Source organism: Crinia signifera, chromosome 2 (assembly GCF_055691185.1).
Source record: "Crinia signifera chromosome 2, ASM5569118v1, whole genome shotgun sequence".
Lineage (NCBI taxonomy): Eukaryota > Metazoa > Chordata > Amphibia > Anura > Myobatrachidae > Crinia > Crinia signifera.
Window position 1 is genome coordinate 228,451,040 of NC_139218.1, and position 27,220 is coordinate 228,478,259.

A 27,220-nucleotide genomic window follows, 5' to 3' on the forward strand; every position below is an offset into this window, starting at 1 on the left:
TGCTGCCGCGCTCGGTGCCCACTTCAATTTAGTGATACAGGGTTTAGGGGGTGGAAGTAGCACTCCAAATGTCTTGCAAAAAAAGGCTCTTAGTCAGTCATGAGTACGACAACGTTTCATTGCTCCTTATTGAGCATGACCTGAGGAAATTGCTCATTAAAGAGCAATGAAACGTTGTCGTACTCATGACTGAGGGCTCGACAAACCCCGGGCGCCAGGTCACTACGGCGACCAGATTCTGCTTCCTGGCAACCAGATTTTTTGGGGGGAGGAAGCCGAATCTGAACTTGGCCGGTTCCCTTGCCCTCCAACTCGGATCTTCTCATTGTACACGGGTGCCCATTATCTTGGCTCTCCCACTCACTGCATGGAGCTCGACATACTAGCCGCGGTCTGTGTGGTCCGCGCCCGGTGCCGGTTGTGTGACTGTGTAGGAGCCAGTATGCTCATGTGGAGCCCGCTGTCCCCTCACACCACCAGGCCATTGCGGCCACCCCCACCCGGCAGACCAGCGCAGCAGAATGAGCACCCCGCTCAGCCTTACCCGCATCTCCCGCCTGCAGGAGAAAGAGGCGCTGCAACAGCTGAATGACCGCCTGGCTGTCTACATAGACAAGGTGTGGAGCCTGGAATTTGAGAACAGCGTGTTGCCGCTGCAGGTCACCGAGCGGGTGCATGTTAACCCCTGGCAGACCATGATAACCCAATAGTGGCAGAGCATAGTAACCCCTGGAAGACCATGGTAACCCCATATTAACAAGAATTTAACCCTGGCAGAGCATATTAACCCCTGGCAGAGCATGTTAACCCCTGGCATGAAGCATGAAACCCATAGCAACAAGCAAGTAGGTAAGCGGAATGTACTGTATGTGGCATAATATTTAATTACGGTATATGGTATTATGTGATGAGCATTATGATGTTTAGTATAATGTTAATGGACATTACGGCGTGTGGTATATGTAATGGGCATTATGGCGTGTGTACATTTTTGGGACGAGCCTTCGGTGCACACTGAGTGTTATTTTGGTTCACTTTCTGACAAACTCCTTCTTAGAAGGACAAAACCATGTGCACTGCAGGTGGGGCAGATATTACTTGTGCAGAGAGAGTTCGATTTGGGTGGGGTTTTACTTCAATGTGATATCTATAATGCAGTGTATAAATAAAACAGTCAGTATTTTCCCTGCACAAACAAAATAAATCGCCCAAATCTAATTCTCTATGCACATGTTACTTCTGCCCCCCTGCAGTGCACATGGTTTTGTCCTTCTTAGAAGGAATTTGTCAGAGTGAACCAAAATAACCCCCACTGTTCCTATTGTTAGTTTATCTGGCTCCTACATTTTCATCCTTGCCTCTCAGCCTCTGCCCTCTGGTTTAAAGTGTCATGGGACTTGGTCAACTCCCAGTAATGCACTGCACACTTGTGCAATCAGTGTGCCTTGGCTCCCGATGCTCAGCACCATTAATCATTGTCACATTGGCAGATAGGTGAAGCTGCAGCACTACCTCACTCCCATGCACAAAACCTTTAGCTGAAAAATACATGCCAACCACAGGGGGCCCCTAGCTAGTGCCGCCATTATAATCCGGCCCTGACCTGCATCATTTATTGACAGAACATAGGGAGTCTCTCAATTGTTTGTATCACAAAGTTTGATGCAACGAAAAGTTCCTTCCTAAATGTTATTAAGTGGCGTGGTGGAAACATCTGGATGACGGTCAGAAGTATTCGGACACCTGACCATTACAACAACAGGGACTGTAATGACATTGTATTAAAAAAGATACACTTTAATATGTAGTTGGTACCCCTTTTGCAGCTATAACAGCCAGCTCTCATTTTGAGAGGTTTTCCACAAGTTTTTGGAATGTTTCTATGAAAATTTGTGCACAATTATTCTGTAGAACTTTTATGAGGTCAGGTACTGATGTGGTATCCAGATGATAGGTATCATGGCAAATGGTCATTGGTAAAAGGGTGACATTGACAATGTTTCCACTGCTTCACAGTCCATGTCTTTGTTCTTTACACAACTCCATTCTACGCTTGGAAGTCTACTTTGTGATGTGAGGCTTGCATGCAGCTGCTCAGCCATGGAAAACCTTACCATTAAGCTCCTGACGCCCAGTTTTCGGGCTTCTATTAATGCCAGTGGCATTTCGCAACACTTCAAATATGAAATAAGCAACGCGTTGTTCCTTTACCCACCATGCACATTAGCAGTCCCTTACTCTCTTCTGTGATTATACGTGGTCATCTGCTTCATGGTTCAGATGCTGCTGTTCCTAAACGCTTCTACTTTCTAATATCACCTAAAATTTGCTGTGTAATAGCCAGCAGGGATACATTTCACTAACCGTATTATTGCAAAGTTGAGCTTGGAGGAAATAAACCAGTTTATTACACAGTGTGCTGGAATTAATTACTTTTATATAAGAATAATGAATACATTTAATACAACACTGTATACATTAAAAATAAAAAACTTAAAAACAATTAATACGAATGGATACTATGATAGACACCCCTAAATGTTCCTCTTATTAGGATCCTGTTCCAAATATGTGGACTAATTGCACTAAAGTGATGGACAGTTCATAGAACCACTCACGATTGTGGGGAAAAGTCCTGCGATGACTTGCAGATGGAGACATTAGCCATTGGACTGGTGCCAGCTGCTGAATGTTCTGTTTGTAAGCAAATAGCTATTGCCGATGGTGAATGGCAAAGTCCTGGTTCAGTAATCCAAAGGATGGAGGAATAGTAGTGGGGTGTCTGTGGCTGACTCGTTGCGCTGGAGGGTTCCCAGCTTTTTCAAAGGCTTTGAAAAAGCTTAAATGTTAAACATTATTGAAACGCATACATCTTGTTGACATCGACAGTTGTATAAAGTCATTGGTTTATATAGTTTGGCAAGTACAATAGCATTTTCTTAAAATTAGTATTTTACAGTATATACGGCTTTGTTTAAACCAGTGTTTCCCTAACTCAGGGGCAGATGTATTAAGCCGGGTTATGTGATAGTGGAAGGTGATAACGCACCATTCAGTCAACTTCTAAAGCCCTGTACACATGGTGAGATATTGGCTAATGGCCAATTTTGAGTAAGTGATTTTGACTAAGCAATTTTGACTAAGCAATTTTGACTAGATAATCAAGAGATTTTGGCTAGATGCACTGGAGATTTTGACCAATTGTTTTTGTCTAACGAATAATAGTCTATGATCTAGTCAAAATTGCCTTTCCTGCACAATTTATTTATGCTAGGAGATACTGACTTCATGTCGGTATCTAAGCAGGAGAAAAATTGGGAAATTTTGGATAACCTTCTAGGAGATTTGGCTATCTAGTAAAATTCTCCTGCAATAATCTGTGTGTTCACCCCTTGTTTACTGGTGCATTCTACTGTCCACTTTATCACTACGTTATCACTTTACCAGGCTTAATACATCTGCACCTCTGTCCCTTAGCAGAGCATGTGGTGGACAGGTGTATTCATTACTGGCTAATATATTTTAAAAGATCCACAGGTGGAGCAAATGATTTCACTTGTGGTAGTAAGTAGATATGCACAACATGCACTGGCTGAGTTTAGAAAACACTGGTATAAACCCTAGAAATTCTGAAATAGTTTCTGCTAAAAATCTCCCCAACACTTGTAAACTATTTATGAAGGTTGTTGTGGTTTTCCTAAGGTTGTAAAGGTGGCACCAAAAGTGGCAGTAGGCATGGATCACCTAGATCTTTAAATAATGGGAGTCCTGAGGCACCCTCTAGCTCTAAAGCAGATGAGCGGCAAGCTGACCTCCTCAGTGCTGAGATAAAAGCAATGTGCATGGAAAAGACCAGAAAAATAGTTACTTTGGGGTAAGTCACCTTCTTTCATTTTGTATTAAGTTGCCTTGAGTGTGCAACTGAAAAGGAATTGTAATGCTTAACCCTTAAATGCATGGCTTCTTATAACCTATAAATCTTAGGTGGGTATTCAATCCCCTGCCGATGGGGTAAATAGTGGCGGGTGCCTATTCAATGCGGTCTTTCCCATCAGCATTGAAAAGGCTTCTCGGCAAAACGAGCCCTACTAAAAGCAGTCGGGCTCGTTTTGCAGAGAACGGCCGTGGATTGTCGAGCTCCCGGCCTGAATCCCGCCTGCCGGTTATCAATTGAGCAGGCTGAGAACAGGACAGGGTCACGGTTGTCAGGAAGTCCCAACAGTCATGACCCGGGACTGAATATCCTCCTTAGTATTCAGGGCTTAAACAGGGCTTTTTTTAAGCTATAAAACTGAAGAAGTTAGTCAGCACTTGTGTCCACTTCAGTGAACAACATGCACCTTCAACATAAATAATTGTCCTCATGTTGTGGAGCAGTTTTACGTGAAAGCTTATTATAGAAAAAAAAAGATGTAATGTAAAATGAATAATTTGGGTTCCAATTTGTTCTTATGTTATTTAATGTATTTTTTTCTTGAGAAACCAGATAAATCCTCAAAGATTGAAGGAACACATTTTGTATGGCTATATTTATCCAGAGACAAAAATTTCCTCAGGATTTATTAAACAAAGATTTTCTAGAATTTACCAAGAAAGTTAGCCAATTTCAAAACCTGAATTTGACTGATTGCCTGGTGTCAAAATTGGAGAAGCCCCTTGGACAAGGGCTCAAGACACTGCATGTAGCTGTACTTTGTTTAAAGCTCCATATACACTAGACAAGATTTTAAATCTCCTCCCCGTCATCTCTACATGCAGGTCAATTTTGGCTATGTAGCCAATGACCTGCATGAGAATCTGCTGCGGGTAATGACACTTAACGATATGCGTAACTATATAATACAGTGTGTACACACTGTATTGTTAACCTGTGGTCACCTTTGATATTGTTAACATAATTGGTGGTGCTGCTGGCTGCCTAGTTTATACCGTGCTTTATATGTACATGCTATATCGTGGCATCTGTTAACATGCATTCATAAGCTTTGGACAGTAATTTCCCACACTGAGCCTGATTTTAATGGGAGCTTTTGACAGGGCCCTGTGCTTCAACAGAGCTTGAGCCATGGGTTCTTTGCAATCCAATGGATCTTGCTCATTGAATCCAGACAATCAATCCAGCAGCCATGTGTTACACAAGTCAAATAAAAAAGTGAAAGAACCCCCAAATGTACCAGGTGCTGATGTTGACTGTATGTGGGTACATCACCACACAATGATCCATGAGATTGGTGTGGAGAAAATAAAACCAATACTACTAAAGCGTCCGCCACTACTACCACAGCTGCCATGAATTATCATTAATTGAAATAATTTACAAAAAAAAGAAAAGATAACCTATAATGATACATATAAGCCTGTAAAAACTGGTGCATATGGCTAGTATATGAGAAAACTACATTAGGTATTTTTGCCAGGATAAGTCTAGCACACCGTATAGATCTTTGCATGACATAGACTAAAGTGGTCTTATGATTTTACATCAACTGTGAAAAAATATATATTGGGTATTTAATCAACAGATTTAGCCACGCTTATTGTTGCCAAGCCAATTGGGCTGACAACAACTCACATAGCTATTGGTGCAATCCCGTCGCCATGTGTGTACATCTATTATGCTCCTGTGGCTCATAGAATCGCATTGAGCAGCAATATCGCAGTGTCACGTTTGTGCTCCACGGATGAGAATATGGCGTGAGTGGCCGGATCACTGCAATGATGAGTGTGGCTATAGATATCATGCAGACATCACTCCAGTGTCTACCCAGCTTTCGCTGCTTGCTTGTTTGTCAAAAATTTACATTTGGATGATCTAGACCACAGGTACTCAAACCCTGCCCTCAGGACCCCACGCAGTGCCTGTTTTGCAGGTCTCCTCACAGAATCACAAGTGAAATAATTAGCTCCACCTGTGGATCTTTTAACATGTGTTAATGAGTAATGAATGCACCTGCTGGGAGACCTGGAAACCGTGAACTGTATGGGGTCCTGAGGACCGAGATTGAGAACCCTTGATCTAGTCAGTTAAAATGTAATAATCTTTTTTTTTTTCAAGGTCAAACTCTAAAGGCTGGGGCGGCAAAGATGCTGTTCAGGCTGGCAGTTTGGATAGCGACCAAGAAGCAGGAGAGATTAATGCTATGGTATCCAATGAAGCTTCACCTTACCAAGATGAAGGTAAAAAAAAAAATCACCTTTTAACTATGCCATAGTTACAGTGGCCGTGCCGAGGTAAGTGACACTATGTAGACAAGAGTTCCCCCTGTGCATGCCTAAGGTAGGCTTGTCAGCACAGGCGCGGTGTTGCGTTGAGGGAGCTGCATCAGCATTGCTAAATGGGGACTTGGTCTTACAGGAAGCCCCAGATACCTGACTCCAGGGGTACGCTGGTTGCGCACATAGACTCCAAGTCCTGACATCTCCTTACTTACAGGAGCAGAATGATGCAGGATAATGTAACCCTGACTCCAGACAACATTTGTTGCTTTGGGAAGATGGCACTGCAGATTTGCTTTCATGCTTACAACGAGGATTTCTGAAATGGGTCTGATTCAGTGATGTATGCTAACCCGATGTTTAGCGCAAATTTCCGGTAGTGGGAGAACTCTGCATGTGTGGGATCTCCAAGCCACAGCTTGATTGACAAGCTGCATCATTTAGGAGGCAGAGAGGTTGCTTGTTTTCCAAGACCACAGATCTGTGCCAGTGGGGGGCCTCTTTGGAATGTGCTAGCTAATGAATCAATGGGTACATCATATCCCTGATATTTCTAATGTAGACATTCTCAGAATGTCAACATTTTAACAATATTGACATTGTATGTAGATCTTTAGTCAACATCCCACCATTCTATACAGCATCTTCCACTCCCCTTATTGTTTTAGACTTCTTAGGGTTTGTTCCTCTGGTCTGGTACCCCTGTTCCCTGTTTATTACCAATTCACTCTCATTGTAATCCTTTTTGCTCTTGCCCTATGCCTGTTCTTCTTGACTGCTTGGAACGTGTAACACTGAAACATACCCTGTGTTTTTTATTTTCTTCATTTTTTATTATTATTATTAATAAAATTGTTTGTGTAGTATGTATTGGAGCATATACTCATATTTATCAAAATATGCTGCTTTGTGGGTTTTATACAACATATCTCATTTACTTATAGGGCTGAAGAATAGACATGAAAATAGTGTTTGCAAGAAATACTAACTGTATATTGGTACTGAAATATTCATTGCATAGTCTTTTTTTCCTCCATGAGTTGTGCACCTACGACTCAGGGTTAAAGCCCAAATGCTGCAGAATAATTGGTACGATCTGAATCACAAAGCTTACTCAGTAGGCAGTTTGACACAATTGCTAACTACATCTATTGTTTGCTAGCTGCATTCGTGACAAAAGTCTTGATTTTTGTAAGCGATCTTTAACACAAAGTGTGTTTTTATTTATTTCATGCTATATCTGTGCATTCTTCCACCCCTGCAGTCATTTAAATTTCAATGAATGATGCCTTGTAATACAGAACTTAGATTAAGGTGCCAGCATCCATCCCTATCTGCAGCATGTGAAGTGTGTAGGTGTTGGCATTTAGAGAAGGTCTCTCAGTGACATGGTATAAGAGACATTTTTCACGCTTAGTCACTGCTGCGTGATGTTCTACTGTACTATTTAGTCTCATTTCCTAGCATAGTGCATTAACATTTTCAGTGCTAGAACTAGTCCCGCATGTCCTCATATTTCCAGGCGCACGTTTGAGCTGGTAATGTCAAATGGTGTTTTTATTTGTGCATTTATTACAAATAATTTCCTTTGTTTTTATTGAATATTTTTATATCGTAATCTGTTCTTATTTCACACAGCTGCTGTGTGTTCCAAGCATGTTCTTCACATATTGCCAGGAATGAGTAGTGACAGTGACATTGAGTGCGATACGGAAAACGAAGAGCAGGAAGAGAGCATCACCTGCGATGGCTTTAATGACACTTTCACGACACAGCCTTCTGCTGAAGGTGAGAATGTACTGTGTTATCTGCATTTTTCCCCAGTGTCTTCCCAGCTATAATTACCAGAAGAATGAGTTGTCCTGTACCTCATGCCTGTTCCCAGCCTGCAGTCCACAGAATATGAAGGGTTTTGCACTAGGTAGAAGATAATCTCTTATGATGCAGTTTGTGAAATGATCAGATGCCCGGGAAACCAGATACTGTAACTTCTACCCAGTACAAGATTCCCTATGAACACCTGCATAATTCCAAATGGTTGCGTTTTGGATATCTGAAACGACCTGCAGTTCTGCTATTTGGGCCATATAAGAATTAATACAAGCAGAGTAGCAAATTCTACCTTGTCCTAATGTGAAATAAAGGGATAGGGCTACTCAAAAAAAAAAAAATACCTTATTTACCTTAGCGGGGGATTTCCTGCTTTTGAAGGAAAATATCCGCTTCTATACCAACACTGTAGCTGCAATACTTCACATTATAAATCAGTATTGAGAAAGAGGGAAAGAAGAATGTTTGCCCAAAAACCCTCCAAACTACTGCACCATGAATAATGGGTTTCCTTTCTCCCGACACCGGGGTAGCTGAAGGTGGGAAATCCAAAATGTTGGAAATTCCTGATCATTTGTTTGGTCGGAATTGGTGAGATTCTGTGCTCTTTATCATTAGGAATTTTACCAATTACCTGACAGATTGGCAATCATCGCTGTATGTGGTCTTCAGGCATCATTTTGTTTCAGCATCTGTAATCTGATATATGGCCTGCACTTGTTTTGGGGAAAATAATGCCACGCGCCACCCCGTCGAACAGCTGCCCTATGCCCACCCCCTTCCCGCCCACCTTTGAGTGAATGACCTGGCTAGTGTGAAACTCTCCATAGCAGTTCGATCCTGGGGTTTTCCTTTTGCATACAGGGGAGCGAATTTGGCCCGCAGCGAGAAGGTCTGAATCGCCCCTATGGTTTGCATCTATTGCTCAAATGCTGACTTTTTTTTAAGAAATATTTTTTATCTTTTAAGTGTTATCGGTTCCTTTATCCAACACTGAGGTAATGCATGTTCATTGTCATTAACTGGCTTTACGTCAGCACATAGGTTTCCATAACTAATTCACCACCATAATTTTATCACATTGCTACAATAACAATGCCTTATACCAGTCCACCACTACAGATTCAGTTATTTGGCTTCTCCTTCCCTCGTACCTGCTACAATGGACTCGTGCATCTTCTATATCACTTTGGCAATATAGGTTGGTTACTTTTTTTAATGTGGCTGATTACAAAACATCAGATCAGTAAGGGAAGCGGCAAGGATCCGTAGGTAGGGTCCCCTCCAATTGTCCACCTAGCACATTACTACTGAGTACTGCAAATAGGAAATACTGAATAAAGAGGGTGAACACAGAGTTTAGCATCCAGGAACTTAGGGAGGAGCTATTATCTCTAACCATGATTATACAGTTGTACAGTACAGTTGGAGCCACAGCGATGAGACGCACGAGCGTCTCATACTGTAGTAGTCTGTGTAAGCTGCTCTGCTCGGTGAAAGGCGGGGTTCCATCGGTACAGTATATCAATCCGCTGCTAGATTGGTGGAGCATTAGCCACCCAGTGGTGGGGATTTCTATTGCATGCTGAGCATCCACGTCCCTTGGTGGACAGGAGCGCAAGAAGAAAAGAGGATCGCCAAAACCTCTGTAATGGCGCGCTGGCGGCAAGAATGAGACACAGTCCATCTGTATATGTAACTCCTATCATGTATGTAATACATGAGTTTTGCAAACTGTTGTGATGCATAACATAAAATAATGATCTGTATTGTGCTGTATTCTGTATTGAGCCTCAAATTCTACGGAAGACTACGAACTACTGTAAAGTATGGGCCTATCATTTACCAGGTCCCCTGAAGGTGGATGAGGCAGAGGGGGTACTTTTGGCTAAATTCCTTGGTTATTTACTACCACTGATACTACAGCTCTTGTAGGACATTTCCTTGAGTGGAGCTTGAGCTTTTAGATATTTCTAGTCTTGTATTCTCCCAAGGCGGCTTATCGGGAAGGGGGAGGAGGGGGGGGCACCTTTTTGTTGCAGTATTTTTCAACCTTTTGTTATAGCATTTTCTGATTTTAAATAAACATGGTTTCCATGGTCTCTAAAATCTTTCTTTTGCTGTATATATTATATTTATCGTTGATGTATTTCCTTTTGCTTTAACCCCTTCCCGACATTTGACGTACATTTACGTCATGGCCGGGAAGCACTTCCCGACACATGGCGTAAATGTACGTCATGGCTTTAAACTGTCACCGCGTCTATAGACGCGGTGACAGTTTCAACATGTCTGCTGTCCCTGACAGCAGACATGTCCGTGCATGCCCCGGGGGGGCTGCGATGCCGCCCCCCCGTCGGCGATCGCTGTGATTGGCTGTTCAGTGTGAACAGCCATTCACAGCGTTTTCCTGTGTCACCGGCGAATAACGTTCGCCGGTGACACGGGATCAGAGGTGATTGGTGCTGTAAAGTACAGCACCAATCACCGCGGGGTGTAAGGGTGACACTGGTGTCACCCCACCTCACCCCGCCCGCCCCCAAAGGCCGTGATTGGTCCGTCGGACCGACGGACCAATCACAGCCAAGGAGGGGGATTTAAACTAACGGTGACTGCACTGCAGACGCCATTCCGGTCTGGAAAGCGTGCAGTGCGGTCACCGTACCCCCCTGCCGCCATACTGACCAGAACCTTGCTGCCTGCAATACTTACTTGATCGCTGCTGATTGATTACTGGATCCTGTTCAATAATTGTGCCTGTGAAATTGTGCTGCTGCACTGTATTAGCTAGATAGATAGAGAGATAGAGAGATAGATAGAGAGATAGATAGAGAGATAGATAGAGAGAGATAGAGAGAGATAGAGAGAGATAGAGAGAGATAGAGAGAGATAGAGAGAGATAGAGAGAGAGATAGTGTCAGAGAGTGCTATATTTTGTGCTGCTGCAGTGTGATATAGTTATAGATAGAGAGAGAGAGATAGAGAGAGAGAGATAGAGAGAGAGGCCTACTGACAGAGTGCTATATTTTGTGCTGCTGCAGTGTGATAGTTATAGAGAGATAGAGAGAGAGAGATAGAGAGAGATAGTGACAGATTGTGCTATATATTTTTTATATAACTGACTGCTGCCCCCTCCTTTTGTGCTGATCAGTATAAATTAACTGATCAGTAACTTTTTGGGGGCGCAGGGTTTTTTTTATATATAGATATACCTGTGAGTGCTGCTGCTGCAGTGTCATAGAGTGTTAGATAGTGTTAGATAGTGAGAGATAGAGAGATAGAGAGAGATAGTGATAGAGAGTGCTAAATTTTGTGTCTGCTGTCCCCGCCTTTTGTGCTGATCACTATATCTGAGGTGATCAGCAACTTTTTTGGGGGTACAGAGGTTTTTTTTTTTTTATATATACCTGTCAGTTGCACCAAAGGTTGTGCACCTGCTGCACCTCACTGGTAATCAGTGTCGCATCACTGATCACCTTTTTTTTTTGTGTGTGTGCTGTGGGGTATTTTTTTAATTTTTTTTTTTACACACACTGTGATTTTGTGGGTGTCCTGTGGCCGCTGTGCGCTGATCAGTGACGTACATCACTGATCATCTCTTTCGGCACAGGGTTGATCTATTTTTTTTTTTTTTTTGATCAAATTCCTGTTGCCTTTGAGCGCTGTTCAGTGACAGACGTTACTGACCAACATCTGTGCTCAATTTTTGGCGCAGGACCTTTTTTTTTTTTAACCCCTTTTTTTTTTTTTAACCCCTTCATTTTTTTTTTTTTTATTGGTATAAAGCATTTTTTTTTTTTTCTGCACCACATACACAATACACACTACATACCCCCCGGATTGAAATAAAGTTTGTGCCCCCCCCTACACTATACACGTGTTGAAACATTTCACTACCGGTAACACAAAAAATAAAAATGGCATCCCAAATGTCCTCCCAAATGTCCTCCCAAATGTCCTCCCAATCATCCAGGAGAATGTATTCAGTGGAGGAGGCATATGCCATGCTTGCTTCAGACTCTGACACAGGCAGTGATGCAAGCGGGGAATTTGAAGGATTTGCCTTAAGCTCCTCTTCCTCCTCTGCTGATGAGGGACCCCCTCAAAGACGCCCCCGTAGATCAGCTGAGATTCCCCCCCCAATAATTGATCTAGTATGGACCCCACCACCAGACAATTTTGAGCCCCAGGTTCCTGAGTTTTTGGGCATGCCAGGAATCCAATTTGATTCCACAGGTCTCAGAGAAATTGACTTTTTCAAATTATTTTTCTCTGATGATTTTATAAATTTAATGGTGGACCAAACTAATTTATATGCCCAGCAGTTTATTGCTCAAAACCCCACGTCATCATTTGCTAGGTGGACCCCTGTAGATGCAGTAGAGATGATGACGTTTTGGGGTCTGGTGTTTCATATGGGCATAGTAAAAAAGCCAGAAATTAGGCAATATTGGAGTACAGATGTTCTGTACAGTACTCCATTTTACCGTATGGCCATGCCCCGGACTCGATTTGAGACAATTCTTAAATTCATACATTACACCGATAATGCACAGTGCCCACCCAGAGATGATCCCACCTTTGACCGGCTATTCAAAGTCAGGCCGGTCATTGATCATTTCAGTGCCAAATTTGAAGAGGTGTACATCCCTGAAAAATTTATTTGTATCGACGAGTCCCTTATACATTTTAAAGGAAGGGTTAAATTCCGCCAGTACCTTCCCAGTAAGAGGGCAAGGTATGGCATAAAAATGTATAAGCTGTGTGAAAGCACCTCAGGGTACACCCACAGGTTTAGGGTTTATGAAGGGAAGGATTCAAGAATTCAACCGCCAGAATGCCCCCCCTCCCTCGTAGGTGTTAGTGGGAAAATTGTCTGGGATTTAGTGCACCCCTTCCTGGATAAAGGTTATCACCTCTATGTGGATAACTTTTACACTAGCATCCCCCTGTTTAAGGCCCTTGGTTCAAGAGGTACAGCAGCTTGCGGTACTGTGCGCAAGAACCAAAGAGGCCTCCCAAAAACGCACATTGCCCAAGTAATGAGAAGGGGTGAAAGCAGGGGAATATGCACCGAAAATATGTTGTTGGTCAAATATAAGGACAAGAGGGATGTCCTTATACTGACAACAATTCACGGAGACAGTACCACCTCCGTCCCTGTACGAGGTACCAGTACCCACACCTCAAAACCTAATTGTATCCTGGATTACAATAGGTACATGGGCGGAGTGGATCTTTCAGATCAGGTACTGAAGCCGTACAGTGCCCTGCGGAAAACAAAAATCTGGTACAAGAAGGTGGCCGTGTATATCATCCAGATGGCACTGTATAACGCTTACGTGCTATTCCGTTCTACCGGCCAGAGGGGGACATTTATGCACTTTCAAGAGGAAGTCATAAAGGGCCTAATATTTGGGAACCAGCAGGCAGAGGGCCCCAGTACTTCTAGTACTGGCCCCCGTATTGTACCAGGGCAGCATTTTCCTGATGAAATCCCCTCCACTGGAAAAAAGGGCAGGACACAAAAAAGGTGCAAAGTTTGCTATAAAAAGGGAATAAGAAAGCAAACTATTTTCCAGTGTGACACTTGCCCCGACAAACCCGGCCTATGTATAAAGGAGTGTTTTAAATTATACCACACATCTATGGAATATTAGGTTCATAATTTCACCGTGCTTCGGGGGTCTTGCTAATGCCATATAGCACCCACCATTCATTCCACCAGAATCTGAGCCGCAAAATCCAAAAATCACTCCTTCCCTTCTGAGTCCTGCCATGCACCCAACTGGTATTTTTTGGTCACATGTGAGGCATTGCCGTACTCGGGAGAAATTGGGGCACAGATTTTGGGGTGCTTTTTCTCCTTCATACCTTCTGAAAATGAAAAATTTTGAGCCAGAACTGCATTTTTGTGTAAAAAATGTAATTTTTCTTTTTCACTGCCCACTTGTATCAAAATTGGTGAAACCCCTGGGGGTTTGAAATGTACACTATACCCCTAGATGAATTCCCTGAGGGGTGTAGTTTGCAAAATGGGGTGACTTGTGGGGGGGTTCCACTGTATTGGTGCTTGGGGGGTCTTGCTAATGCGACATAGCACCCACCAAAATTCCACCAGAATCTGAGCTGCAAAATCCAAAAATCACTCCTTCCCTTCTGAGTCCTGCCATGCACCCAACTGGTATTTTTTGGTCACATGTGAGGCATTGCCGTACTCGGGAGAAATTGGGGCACATATTTTGGGGTGCTTTTTCTCCTTCATACCTTCTGAAAATGAAAAATTGTGAGCCAGAACTGCATTTTTGTGTAAAAAAATGTAATTTTTCATTTTCACTGCCCACTTGTATCAAAATTGGTGAAACCCCTGGGGGTTTGAAATGTACACTATACCCCTAGATGAATTCCCTGAGGGGTGTACTTTGCAAAATGGGGTGACTTGTGGGGGGGTTCCACTGTATTGGTGCAACATAGCACCCACCATTCATTCCACCAGAATCTGTGCTGCAAAATCCAAAAATCACTCCTTCCCTTCTGAGTCCTGCCATGCACCCAACTGGTATTTTTTGGTCACATGTGAGGCATTGCCGTACTCGGGAGAAATTGGGGCACAGATTTTGGGGTGATTTTTCTCCTTCATACCTTCTGAAAATGAAAAATTTTGAGCCAGAACTGCATTTTTGTGTAAAAAAATGTAATTTTTCATTTTCACTGCCCACTTGTATCAAAATTGGTGAAACCCCTGGGGGTTTGAAATGTACACTATACCCCTAGATGAATTCCCTGAGGGGTGTAGTTTGCAAAATGGGGTGACTTGTGGGGGGGTTCCACTGTATTGGTGCTTGGGGGGTCTTGCTAATGCGACATAGCACCCACCAAAATTCCACCAGAATCTGAGCTGCAAAATCCAAAAATCACTCCTTCCCTTTTGAGTCCTGCCATGCACCCAACTGGTATTTTTTGGTCACATGTGAGGCATTGCTGTACTCGGGAGAAATTGGGGCACAGATTTTGGGGTGCTTTTTCTCCTTCATACCTTCTGAAAATGTCAAATTTGGAGCCAGAACTGCATTTTTGTGTAAAAAAAATAATTTTTCATTTTCACTGCCCAGTTGTACCACAATTGGTGAAACCCCTGCGGGTTTGAAATGTACACTATACCCCTAGCTGAATTCCCTGAGGGGTGTAGTTTGCAAAATGGGGTCACTTGTGGGGGGGTTCCTAACTTTTAGCATGTTATGGTGCCTAGAAACCTACATGGTGCCTAAAAAATAATCTCATAAAAAGGAGGCTCCAAAATCAAGTAGGTGCTCCTTCTATTATGAAGCCTGTGGTTTGGTCACCGTGCACACTAGGGCCACATATAGGATATTTATGAAAACAAAAGAATTGGGGGAATCAATTTTTAGTCACATTTCTCTAGTAAAATGTACTGTGTTCCTTAGAAAAATGTATTAAAATTGCAAATCTGCAAAAAAAAAGAAATTTTGAAATTTCACCTACACTTTGTTTTAATTCCTGTGAAACACCTAAAGGGTTAACAAACTTCCAAAATGCTGTTTTGAATACTGTGAGGGGTGCAGTTTTTGAAATGGCATCATTTATGGGGGTGTCTCACATACAAGTCCCTCAAAGTCACATCAGAACTGAACTGGTCCCTAAAAAAATCAGTGTTTGAAATTTTCTTGAAAATTTGAGAATTTGCTATTCATATTGTAAGCCTCCTAGTGTCCCGAAAAATTAAAAGGAAGTTGAAATAATGATGTCAACATAAAGTAGACATATGGTCTATGTTATTCACTATTTTGAGTGGTAAGATTATTTGTCTCACAAGCAGAAAATTTAACATTTTGCAAATCGCTAAATTTTCCATTTTTTCACGATATTTTGGTATTTTTCACAAAAAAACACAGACTGTATCGACGAAAATTTACCACTAACTTGAAGTACAATGTGTCACGAAAAAACAATCTCAAAATCACTGGGATAAGTAAAAGCAAAAAAAAGTTATCCCCACTTAAGTGAGACATGTCAGAATTGAAAAAAAGGGCTCTGTCAGGAAGGCAAAAACAGGCTCTGTCAGGAAGGGGTTAAATGCTGTTTTGTAAATTGTGCAGTTTAACCCTACTATTAAGTTATTGCTGTTTCAGAAAGTGTCCACAGCACATGTAAAACCAAATTATCATCGACGTAAACCTATCTGATTAAATTACTGGTTTTCATCTTGTGTTATTTCTCTCTTCTTAGCTTTGTTCCGTGATCCACGCACTTGTGTTATTTCTGATTCTGTAATGCCACTAGATTAGTTTTCAAAGGGCAAAGAAAGACCACTAATACAGATGTATATTTACTAGACTCTATATATCACTAAATCATACAGTTCAAAAGACCTAATGCATAAATATAGCTAAAAATTACTACTTGAAAAAACTATAAGGATCAGAGCATTGAACCCTTAAAATGCATATAGTATGTACTGTATAAGTGACTGTGAAATTGGACGTTTCCAAAGCAACAGAAATGTTCTGTACTGCTTGGTGGAGTCACACACATTGAAAAAGCAAGCAGTATCTCTACAAGTGTGAGTGCTATGCAGTCTATGCTATTTTAATTCTGTTAAACATCTTGGCAGCCATTTAGACAAGGGTTTCAGACTGTGACATAGTTTTAGCTAAACAAACGATCTAAATTTAATTATGACTTTCCATGTCCGTTATGTTGAAGTAGAGTATGGTTGAAAGCTTCGTGTTGTATTTACCTTAAGTAAAACTCCTCTCTTGTTGAGGTTGGGTGGCAGTATTATACATTGGCCAGTATTCAATGCTACCGATTCACCGTTTTTTGTTTTTTTTTGGCGAATCAGGCTGTTTTCACACCTCGCAGTGAATTTTTTTCACTGAAAATCTGATTCACCCTATTCAATGTTCACTGTTCACCGAAAGCGAACAGTGAATGCCGGCCAGTTCTCAGTTTCATGCTCGCTGCAATTCGCTGGTGTATTTCAATGGGGTTTTCACTGGGATTCGCCGAGAGTGTATTCGGTGCTAGGATGGCGACTTGCTTTCTCCCTGATTTTTGCCTTGCTTCACCATTTTGCATTTAACATCTTTTAAAGGTGAACTGGAAAGTGATCTTTTAAAATAAAGGGTTTTTTCTTTTTTGGTGTCAAAAAAATCAGATTTTTTTTTGCTGTGAAGGGGCATGATATTTTTATTCATGTGCTTGAAGCACATTAATATATATTTCATTTTTTTTTTTTTTACACTTTCACCAGCAGGGGGCCGGGAGCCCCTCATTAATATTCATATATTCACTGCACTCTGGTCCCGATCATTAAATATGCAGTATCGGGACAAGTGAGTGCAGCGGCTCCTTATCCCAGCCCCCTGCCAGCTCTTGGGGAGCTCTCCGTGTCCCTGCAAGCCCTCCTTAACCCCCTCAGTGTCCGGCGCAGGCAGGGAGGCTTCCATCTTCCTGCCTGCTGCCGTCCCCCAGCTCCCTGCAGCATTCGCCGCAGGGGTTAAAGTTCACCACCAGAGGCTCGCTGCACATTGTATAATACATTTAGCCTTTTTAGCTGGCAAAACTAGAACAATAAACATTTCTGATTAATGCTGAAATATTTTCAACGGGTCAAAAAAATGTAAATATCTACCAGTGCATATGCTTTATGTCGCTGACTATGCGCACTCCCGCACATAGTCAGCCACCTTCTCCTTCAGCCCATCATGTAGTTTGTACCAAGCTTTACAGTGGCTTTATCAACTCTATTAGTAAAAAATATTCTGGAAATCCATTATACCGACTGTTTTACTTATAATGACAATAAACAGTCATTGTTTTCCTGCTACAAAGTGGTGTATGGTGCAGGCAGTTTAGCTGTACTGTTAAATATATTTATTAAACCGGTGTGTATATATATATTCTTACAGATCAAAGCTGCACTTTTCCAGAAGACAATAACATTAGCTCAGAAGACCTTCATTTTGCTGCTGGAGAGGACAGTGGAAGGTATGTGAGCCAAGAAGCACTATAATTGTATAGGCCTGGGAAGGAAACAGATGCTATGAAAGACGTAGAACTGGGAAATGGGCAAGGTGTTGGGACATACTGTAGCAGATCTGGGTCAGAGATTGGCGGTATGTAGTGATAGCGCTGCATGGTAATGCCGCATGAGGCGACAGCCACAAGCAGATGCCCCCTGCAGTAGTGTTCTGCACTGGTGAAGCTTCTATGTGATCTAACATACATATGGGCTCACAATTTAATCAGCAGCCAGTGGAGGGAAACGGCGCACACATGATGAGAACATGTGAACTCCACATGTGCAGGATGTTTGTTGGATATGTACCCAGGGCCCCATTGTTGTGTTGCATCCGTGTAAGAAGCAGCATTTTACATATAGATACACTCACTAAATGCTTTGCGCATAGCTGTAAATTTATGTTTCCTTAGCGATGGGTGAGATCAAACAATTCTTCTTTGGGCCTCACATACGTGCAGTCCCCAGTGTAAACATTTGTCTGCATTTAATGCACTGCACCTATACTTCGCTTCTATTCTGATTCAGATGAGCATGTATATTGCACTTGCAGCCTCTTGTGCTTTTCACTGGATCGCAGATGTTTTAATGCAAGTAGATTATATCAAGCGCGCAGGTTCCTTGATTCATTCTTTCAGCTGGGATCTTTATTAAATCTTAAATATCTCATCTATATTATCTATGAGGTAAATATTGCACTGACATAAACCATTGGCAAAGGTGGTTGATCATGATTCATCCGTTTAGGCTCAGAGTATATTCACTAGATTTTAGGCTGCATGTAAAGATACATACAACTGAATAATTACACATGGAAACACAACTGAACGCATGTAACATTGAGCATATGCTCAGGTCACTTGTTCCCATAGACTAATCTCTGCGACCTTGGCCCATCTGTGAGATGATTTATGTATGTTTAAACCGGTCCATAAATGCAAGAAACCACTGCCATTCCTTACAGTTCTAGCAATGAATGGGAGGAAAAGAACTGTGGTGGCAGAGCTGTGCATCTGATCAGCCTTTCCTGGCCACTGCCAGAAGGATACAAACATGAAGTGACAGGCATGATGGAATGGTAATGAGTGGGAACTGCATTTAGTGAGACCGTGGTCATGGTGTTTCAGTAATGCAGTAGGAGTCTGTCTCAGGGGTGAAGTAAACCGTGCCCAGTGACTTTAGATCTTTAATTGGGATGTCTAATTTTATTTTTTTGCTTTAGGTAATTTGATGGGGAACTTCTATTCAATCACGCAGAGACGGAGAAAAGGAAAGACATCCGACTATTTAAAATGCATCCAATGTGGGATGCACATTCACTGCTGTAACTTATTTATATTACTTACAAATATGTCTAATAGCACTACATATGTACTTTATAAATCACCTTTAACAAATAATAAGAAACTCATTTCATTCAAAGGGTCCAAGTACAGTACAAATCCACACACACCGCTATTGCACATGATTGGTTACTTACAGCAATCCTACGTTCTTCTGTTCTCCATTGCTAGTCACTTTCTCTAAAGGTGGGGACCATTCCTATTCATTGCTTTACATAGATGTTAGTACCTTTACATTGTGGGTCCCTGCAATGTTCATGTCCATAATGAACTCATGCTCACTTCATAGGTTAGCAGGCAGGTGGCACCTTCATCAGTAGCAATGTGCCTTCTGTGAGGCCTTCTGAAGGAGAAGTACAATGCTGGCACTGGCTAGAACAGTACCTTTTATGGTTGTCAGAGGTGGAAACCGGAAAATCAGTGCAAGAATGTTTTTTTTTTTTTTTAATGTGTTGATAATGGCGAGGAATGCCGTTTATACTTCCGCATGGCTACTGTAAGCGTTTATAAAATCTGTAGTTTTGTTTTTGTACTGTGGCTCCAGGAACGGTAAAGGCAATAATATGAGCAAATGCTTATCTGAAATGTAATTCTATATTGAAGAGATGTGCTAGAAGATAGAGATTACCAGCAATAAATAAACTTCAACATAACATAGAGTAGATCTAGATTTCTGTTTATCCAGTTAGCACGTGTTACACTACTTAGCTGTTACTACCTGTGAGTACACAACACTTCAGGTCCACGCTTTTTAACGATTAATTCAACAAGACATTTTATTTCTGAGCTGATATACAAACTGGGTGCCTTCACCTGTGTGCCAATAATGCATTCCATTTGCGGAAAGATGATACCACCACATAGCAACATGTACCTTGTCAATGCCATCCCCTTCAAGGTATAACATGCACAACAAGCGTTCGTAACGCCATTATTAATTAGATGGCCTCTTACTCTCCGCTTATTATTTTGTAATATTTAGAAAACCTGTAGTCAAAAATAATTCTTAGCTGTGATGTATGACGTAATATATTTATTTAAAGGCTGAAATAATTTTAGTCTTTTTCATGTCTAATTTCTAGCCACCAGGGTTCACGGTTCCACCAAAAAGCTTAGTATTTGTCTAAAGCCATTTTCAGAAATCCTTTCAGCACACACCTCCAACAGCTCATGTTTTCCAGATTTCCATCTGTGGAAACCAAGTCACCTGTGCCTCATTAACTAAAGCCTGAAAACCCGGGCGGTTTGGGTTGCATGAGGACTTTAAAAACATGGATCTAATCTAATGGGTTTTTAGCAGATATCTGCTTCAGAAATATAAGAAGCATCATAATGAAAAGTTATACTTTATTTCTAATTCATTGTATTTTCACATTCAGCGATTACGTTATGTTTGCATATTAACAATATTATGACAGCAGTCTTCCTCAGGATAAGCTGTTATGCGGGAGTGACAAAAAGAACAATGCATTTTGTTCATTGTTCTACAAATATAGAGAATTGTTGCACTTTAAAAATGGAGAGAAAAAAATGAAGGCAAATTGTCTCATCTGTAATTAGCGTTTCACATACTGCGTTCTAGTGAGATTTGTAGTATATTCAATAACACAATTACCAGTACATTGCTGTGAAGCATATTAGCCTATTCTAGTGAGCACCATTGTGACATCTTAAGCGGTAGATTTTACTACATTTTCTGAAGCCAAGATGTGGAGGGGTTATGCATGGCAACCAATAGCTAGAATTTGATTGGTTTTATGGGCAACACCAATGATTTTTACATTTAGAATTGTTATTTAACGCTACCCACAAGTCTTATAGCAATGCTAGTCAAAGTCACATTGTTAAATACTCATCCCCACTACATACGAACACATTCATTTTAATTTAACAAGTTACTGGTCATTTGTATTCTGAATTCTTGTCCGTTATTTATTTCTCATTTGTCTAGTGTTGCTTTTGTTGCATAGTAGAGGGAATTTTGTCCGCTACATAGAGGAGTAGAAGTAACACTTTACACTGCTGAACTGGTTATGATTTACACTTGTTTTTTAATTGTTTTAAGTATAAAATAAGGTACAAAAAAAATAAATAAAAAAAGTATTAGTAGAGTAAACCTGCAAGGAATGTTGCTCTATTATGAACTAAGCAAACTCTGGAATTGAAAACCCTGTTTCTCTTTATAGAGTTTAAGCTGCTGTTTGTAATGTTACTGTGTCTGAAAACTGGTATTAGTCCAATGGAAACATGAATATAATAATGTAAGTTGTCTTGTCGCGTCCACTGTCCTTTACTTGTGAATTCTCCGTTTTAAATTTATTGTTTACATGTTTATTTGAACTTTAATTATATTCTTTCTGTTGCACTTTTTGTTAATAAAATTTAACATGGGGCATAGTTTCTGACTATTTTGTAGCTTCCATACATCTTCTGTTCAAGTGGTTTTGCCTGGCTCCTGGCACTACACAGCTCCTGATCACCGCAGCATCCGGTTTCTGATTATGCCTTTGTATAAGCTGAAATGTGTTGTTGGATACCAGTTTTGGACCTGTGATTACAACATCTGGCATTCAGAAAGGTCTTTTTAGTACCCAATATCTTCTTCTGACCTAATCTGTTGGAAAATGTCCATGCAAGACATCATTATATTGCACATTCTCCCGTATAAAAGGTGCATATGCCTGACAGACAGGTAAGCTGTAATGCACATAAATGGACATTCATAGGATATATATGCTTATGGAAATGCTAAAGGAAATTATTGAATCCTCACAATGCCAATAAAAGTTGCCCTTTTTTCACCTATATGCTACAGTTGGAGTAAAGATCATTTGGTCATACCAATTCTATAGCTCCTCAACCTGAAGGAGCGCCTCAACATTAAATTCAATATGACAAAGCTCTAATGTGACTAGACTGTTGGGGTGGTAGAGCATGGGACCTTGTCATGTTTGGCAAACACTTGCTTTTGTAGATCACCAACTCCCCTTATTTCAGTAACATTTATTGACGTCTAAGAGATAGATCAATCTTCAAGACTTACCTTGCATTTGATCCTTTTAAAATACTTTTCTCTTAACTTTTAGTAGAAACTTTAGACCCAAATAAAGTGTACTTATGCAGTTCTTATCCATTCTGGGTAAATGAACATAACCAGGTTATAGCGGTAATTTGCTATTGGACAGCTTTGTATTGTAGCTTGTGACTAGAAAGAAAAATGGGCAATGGACAGACATGTAATTTTACACCAAATCATTCCCCATCACTAGTTATGGATGAAAAGGATGTGCCTGCTCTGCTTGTGATTGAGGACAACCTGGGTAGACCCCATTCCAGAGTTCCATGAACAAAATATTGAAGCGTACAACTGAATGCCTCATTAGTTCTTAGATCAAAGATTCCCAAAGTTAAGTTGGCCATACATTTACAGATCGATTTTCAGATTGGGCTGGTTGGAACAAAAACCTGGTAATATCTAAATAACCTGTGTTTGTCAATTTTCGAGCATTTCAAAGCAAATGGTTAACTGTTATTTTTTTTTCAAACAGCCCAATCTGACAATAAATCTGTAGATGTATGGCCAGCCACCCAGTGCATGTTTTGCAGGTTTCCTCCCAGAATTAAGTGAAATAATTAGCTCCACCTGTGGATCTTTTAAAATGTCAGTCAGTAATAAATACACCTGTCAGGTGACCTGGAAAACGTGAACTGTGTGGGGACCAAGTTTGAGAATTACTGTGTTAGATAAAAGAAACCAATTACAAAATTTTACATAGAGAGGTAAGCACAGGTCCCACATCAGTGGCTTTACACTGTCAATTGGAGGTGTTTTATATAGTTCTTTTCAGAGATGCATTTTGACATAATCCAATGCTTTCTTATTTCCCCTTACTGGGAGGTTAGTGTGCAGTAGGGATTACTTGTGCACTGTCTGATACGATTTCCCTGTGTTTCAGTTTAAACTTTCATGAAAAGAATGAACAGCATCTCTATTTCTTATAGGGGGAGCAGAACTAACCACACGGGTACTGCTGTAATTGTCTTTTATCATATAATGACTAGAGATGGATATTGTCACTGGAATTATCCTACAATCCATTTAACCTTTAAGCAATATCCATTTTTACTTAGTACTTTTTTTTTCCAGATTTTGATTTGCCAAAAGATAACTACAAATTACTGACTGATATCCTGTTAGAATTGTTTTATTTGCAAACTTCTATATGACAAGAGCCAGCATAGTATCCTCATATAATAGCCGTTTCTGTGTACTGTATAGTACATTGATGTTTGAAATTGACATATTGTGCAAGTAATATGGCGGGATTTTCAGTTGAATGGTGTACTGTGTATATTTGGTGGGTTGAGCGGTTGTGTGAAATTGGTGACTTGCTTTATGATGCAATTAAATGGTCTGTCAGTAATTTAGCCAAATGACCTGGGATATTTGCCATGGTATTGATGTTTATTTGAGACATTTAAGGCCCCCATACACTATGCGATTTTGGGACGATTTCATCCGATTTCGGCACTTTGGGCCGATAATCGGATGAAATCGGCCCAAAATCGTAGGTATGTGACATTTGATCCGATCCGATGCGCGGTCCCGTGCGCATCGGACCGGATCAGGGAGGTCGGACGGTCTGTACATACGATCACGTCCGACCTCCCTGTATGCATATGCCTGCCACCTGACAGGCATATGCATACAGACACCGGGGGAGTAGTGGGGGCGGCCAGCGGCAGCAGTGGTGGGGGCGGGCAGCGGCGGTGGGGACGGGCGGCGTGTGCGGTGAGCGCAGTGTACTTACACATAGCAGCAGCGGCGGGGACGGGACGCGCAGTGGCGGCTATTATATTTTTAAAATACTTGTCAAATGACCGGCCGCTCTCTGATTGGCCGGAGAGCTCTCAGCCAATCAGAGAGCGGCCGGTCATTTGACAAGTATTTTAAAAATATAATAGCCGCCACTGCGCGTCCCGTCCCCGCCGCTGCTGCTATGTGTAAGTACACTGCGCTCACCGCAAACGCCGCCCGCTGACCGCCCCCCCCCCCCCCACCGCCGCCGCTGGCCGCCCCCACCACCGCTGCCCGTCCCCACTACTACCGCTGCCCGCCCCCACTACTGCTCACCGCCCTGCAGCTCCCCCCGGGGTTTTTTTTACATGGGATAAATCGCATGCGATTTATCCCATGTAAAAATGGCACATCAAGTGCCAAATTGTATGTGAGCCTCCCGGGGAGCTGCCGGGCGGCTCGCAGGTAAATTGGGTCCGACTTGTCCCTAGGACAAGTCGGCCTAATGTATGGGGGCCTTAAGATTTATACTTTCAATTTCCATAATTATTGTACAAAGAAAGACATTAGAAGATCTCTAGTTCATAGGGTTTTTTTATTACTATACTGGTCAAATCCCAACAATATTTTATTGTTATCTGATAGAACATCTTGCATTGTAGGTTAACACAGTTAGGTCTTGTTTACAAAACTAGCTCAATCCATTTAGTGCAGGGTGTAAAGTCTTGTGTACAAAAAAAAGCCTCAGTGAAAGGTGCATGTAGTGTAAGCGCATCAAAACAAAGAGAGATTTTATGGGTAAAAATCAACAACAATCAATCAACAAATAAAAGTGATCATTAAATGTAGATTTGAAAGAAAACACGATTGTGAAATACAGTTTATGACTGAACACAAATATAGTCTCATTTATTCACAATATTACTTGTATTTTTGAAGCTGAAAACCAAACGTGTTGAGTAATAGCTAAAAACAGTTAATCTTTCAATATGTTTTGGTCTGGACTAATGTTGTCACATAGGGGCTGTATGGAGGCACACCCTTTCGTTGTTGGGCTTACAGTGTTCAGACTACCATGTTCTATTTATATGCACTGGCACTCGCCCTGTATATGGGCAGGCACTGTGAAAATTTGCGCACTTTAATTTTAAGTTATTTTATAATAACACAAGATTTCTAACCTAAAATGCTAGGTTTTACCAAACTAAATCCTGTGGCACAAATTAAAATTGTACTTAAATTAACTCCTATTTTATCTGCCAACAGATCTGCACAGGAATAATTTTCTCTTTATTACAACACAGCCCCCTGTACATTGTGACTGTCAAACTCAGGGGATCCGAACGACTGTTGTTCTAGTATGCACAGGAGTAACAATAAATCACATGCAACCAAGTGAAACAATATATCATTCAGTGGATAGCAATCTTGCAGTGGGAGTGCTCTCAATTTGGCTAGTTCTGGGCTCCAGGGCCAGATTAACAATAGGGCGGATAGAGCTGCAGCTCCAGGCCTCCACATAAAAATAGGCCCAGCATCATGACAGCATGATGATCATCAGCTGGCCACATGGTTGCCCATAAATCCCGAAGTATTAAAATAACATTTATATTTTACACACTTATTTATGGAGACATTGGGTCTTATAGTGTAAGGGTTCTACATGGCATTGGCCTCACCACCTCCACTTTTCGTAATAGGCCCTTGAACCTTTTTTAGCTCCAGGCCCATGAGGCCCTTAATCCGGAACACCGGTAATAAAGGGAAACCTGACAACAGCCCACTAAAAATCTTGTGTGGTTATAAAACAACCGAAAATATAATGTCACAGGGGGGGATAGAGAAATGATTACCAGACCAAAGGTAAATTAAATGTTGACTGCAGATCTGAGTGTTTGCATTGCTATCTTTCCTGTAACCAGTGATACTATGTGTTTGAGGAAAACTGATGGCACTTATAGGCAAACAGAATATTTACATATGTATAATAACATGTCTTCCAGCCAGGTGCTGGTCTCAGCTATAGGGAGATAAAATTGAAACCAAAACACGTTAACAATTAATATATGCAAACCAAACAGACATTGCTCTATTTGTAACTCACAGTGAACAGTTTCCAAGCGAGTAATAAACGTTGTTGGTTGGATGGCTTGTTATCGACACCATACTTTAATTTCTACCAGATGATGTTAAATGGATAATCCAGTTCTTTATCTGATTTCTATACATAGATTATTATATTTTAAAACACACCAGCACTATCAGGAACACGCTAAGTACAGAACACAAAACCAGAGGATCACTCCCCCGCTTTAACAGGTAAATAGATACAATGTTATATAGTTTCATAATGGTCTAATATTTTGTTATTTTTACATTGTCACCAAGTTATACTGTCATAAATTACAATATACAGGGATGTTATATATAATTAGTTATAGGGGTAGTTATTGCTTACGTCAGCAAGCAGCAAATAAGGGCACAAGTTTCTATCACCAGTGGAATGAAGAGAAAACACTGTATTTCACAAACAGCTGCTTAATCTAAAGCGTATTATCCAGAGCAGTATATATCAGAAGGGGAAACCACTACTGTAGGTATATATAGTAGCACGGTAATGAGAATGCGGTATGGTGAGTGTATCCGTAGTAGTGGCACCATTCTTCCCATTAAATAAAGTGCTTCAGGAATTTCTACCCCATTTCTTTTGTCTTACCACTATGCCCCCCACAATTCACCTTAAGAATAATGTACAGAATGTCTCAGCATATTAACAGGCTTTCTGGTTTATTTCTACATCTGCAGGAGACATAAGACTGGGGTCAATTCAGTCTCATACAATGTAAGATTGCAGTACACCCATCACCCATAGGGCTGTTCATATGGTACCTGTACACTGCATTTCCCTGTGCACTCCTATGGGGATGCCAGGTATGCGTGATCTGGGGTGACGGTGGCTGCGCAAGCTCGCCGTACCAACAGCACATTGCA

At 41.3% G+C, this 27,220-nt stretch overlaps 1 protein-coding gene across 3 annotated transcripts in view; it reads left to right on the forward strand.

Annotated features, from left to right (window-relative positions):
• TRIM37 (tripartite motif containing 37) overlaps window positions 1-21,828 on the forward strand; it is a 147,689-nt gene extending 125,861 nt beyond the window's left edge. For all 3 annotated transcript variants that reach the window (XM_083173962.1, XM_083173963.1, XM_083173964.1), the window contains exons 21-25: window positions 3,703-3,874; window positions 6,056-6,177; window positions 7,855-8,004; window positions 17,979-18,057; window positions 19,311-21,828. In XM_083173962.1, coding sequence (XP_083030088.1) covers window positions 3,703-3,874; window positions 6,056-6,177; window positions 7,855-8,004; window positions 17,979-18,057; window positions 19,311-19,314 — 527 coding nt within the window. In that variant the 3' untranslated portion in view covers window positions 19,315-21,828. The remainder of the gene's footprint in view (window positions 1-3,702; window positions 3,875-6,055; window positions 6,178-7,854; window positions 8,005-17,978; window positions 18,058-19,310) is intronic.
• The last annotated feature ends 5,392 nt before the right edge of the window (window positions 21,829-27,220 follow it).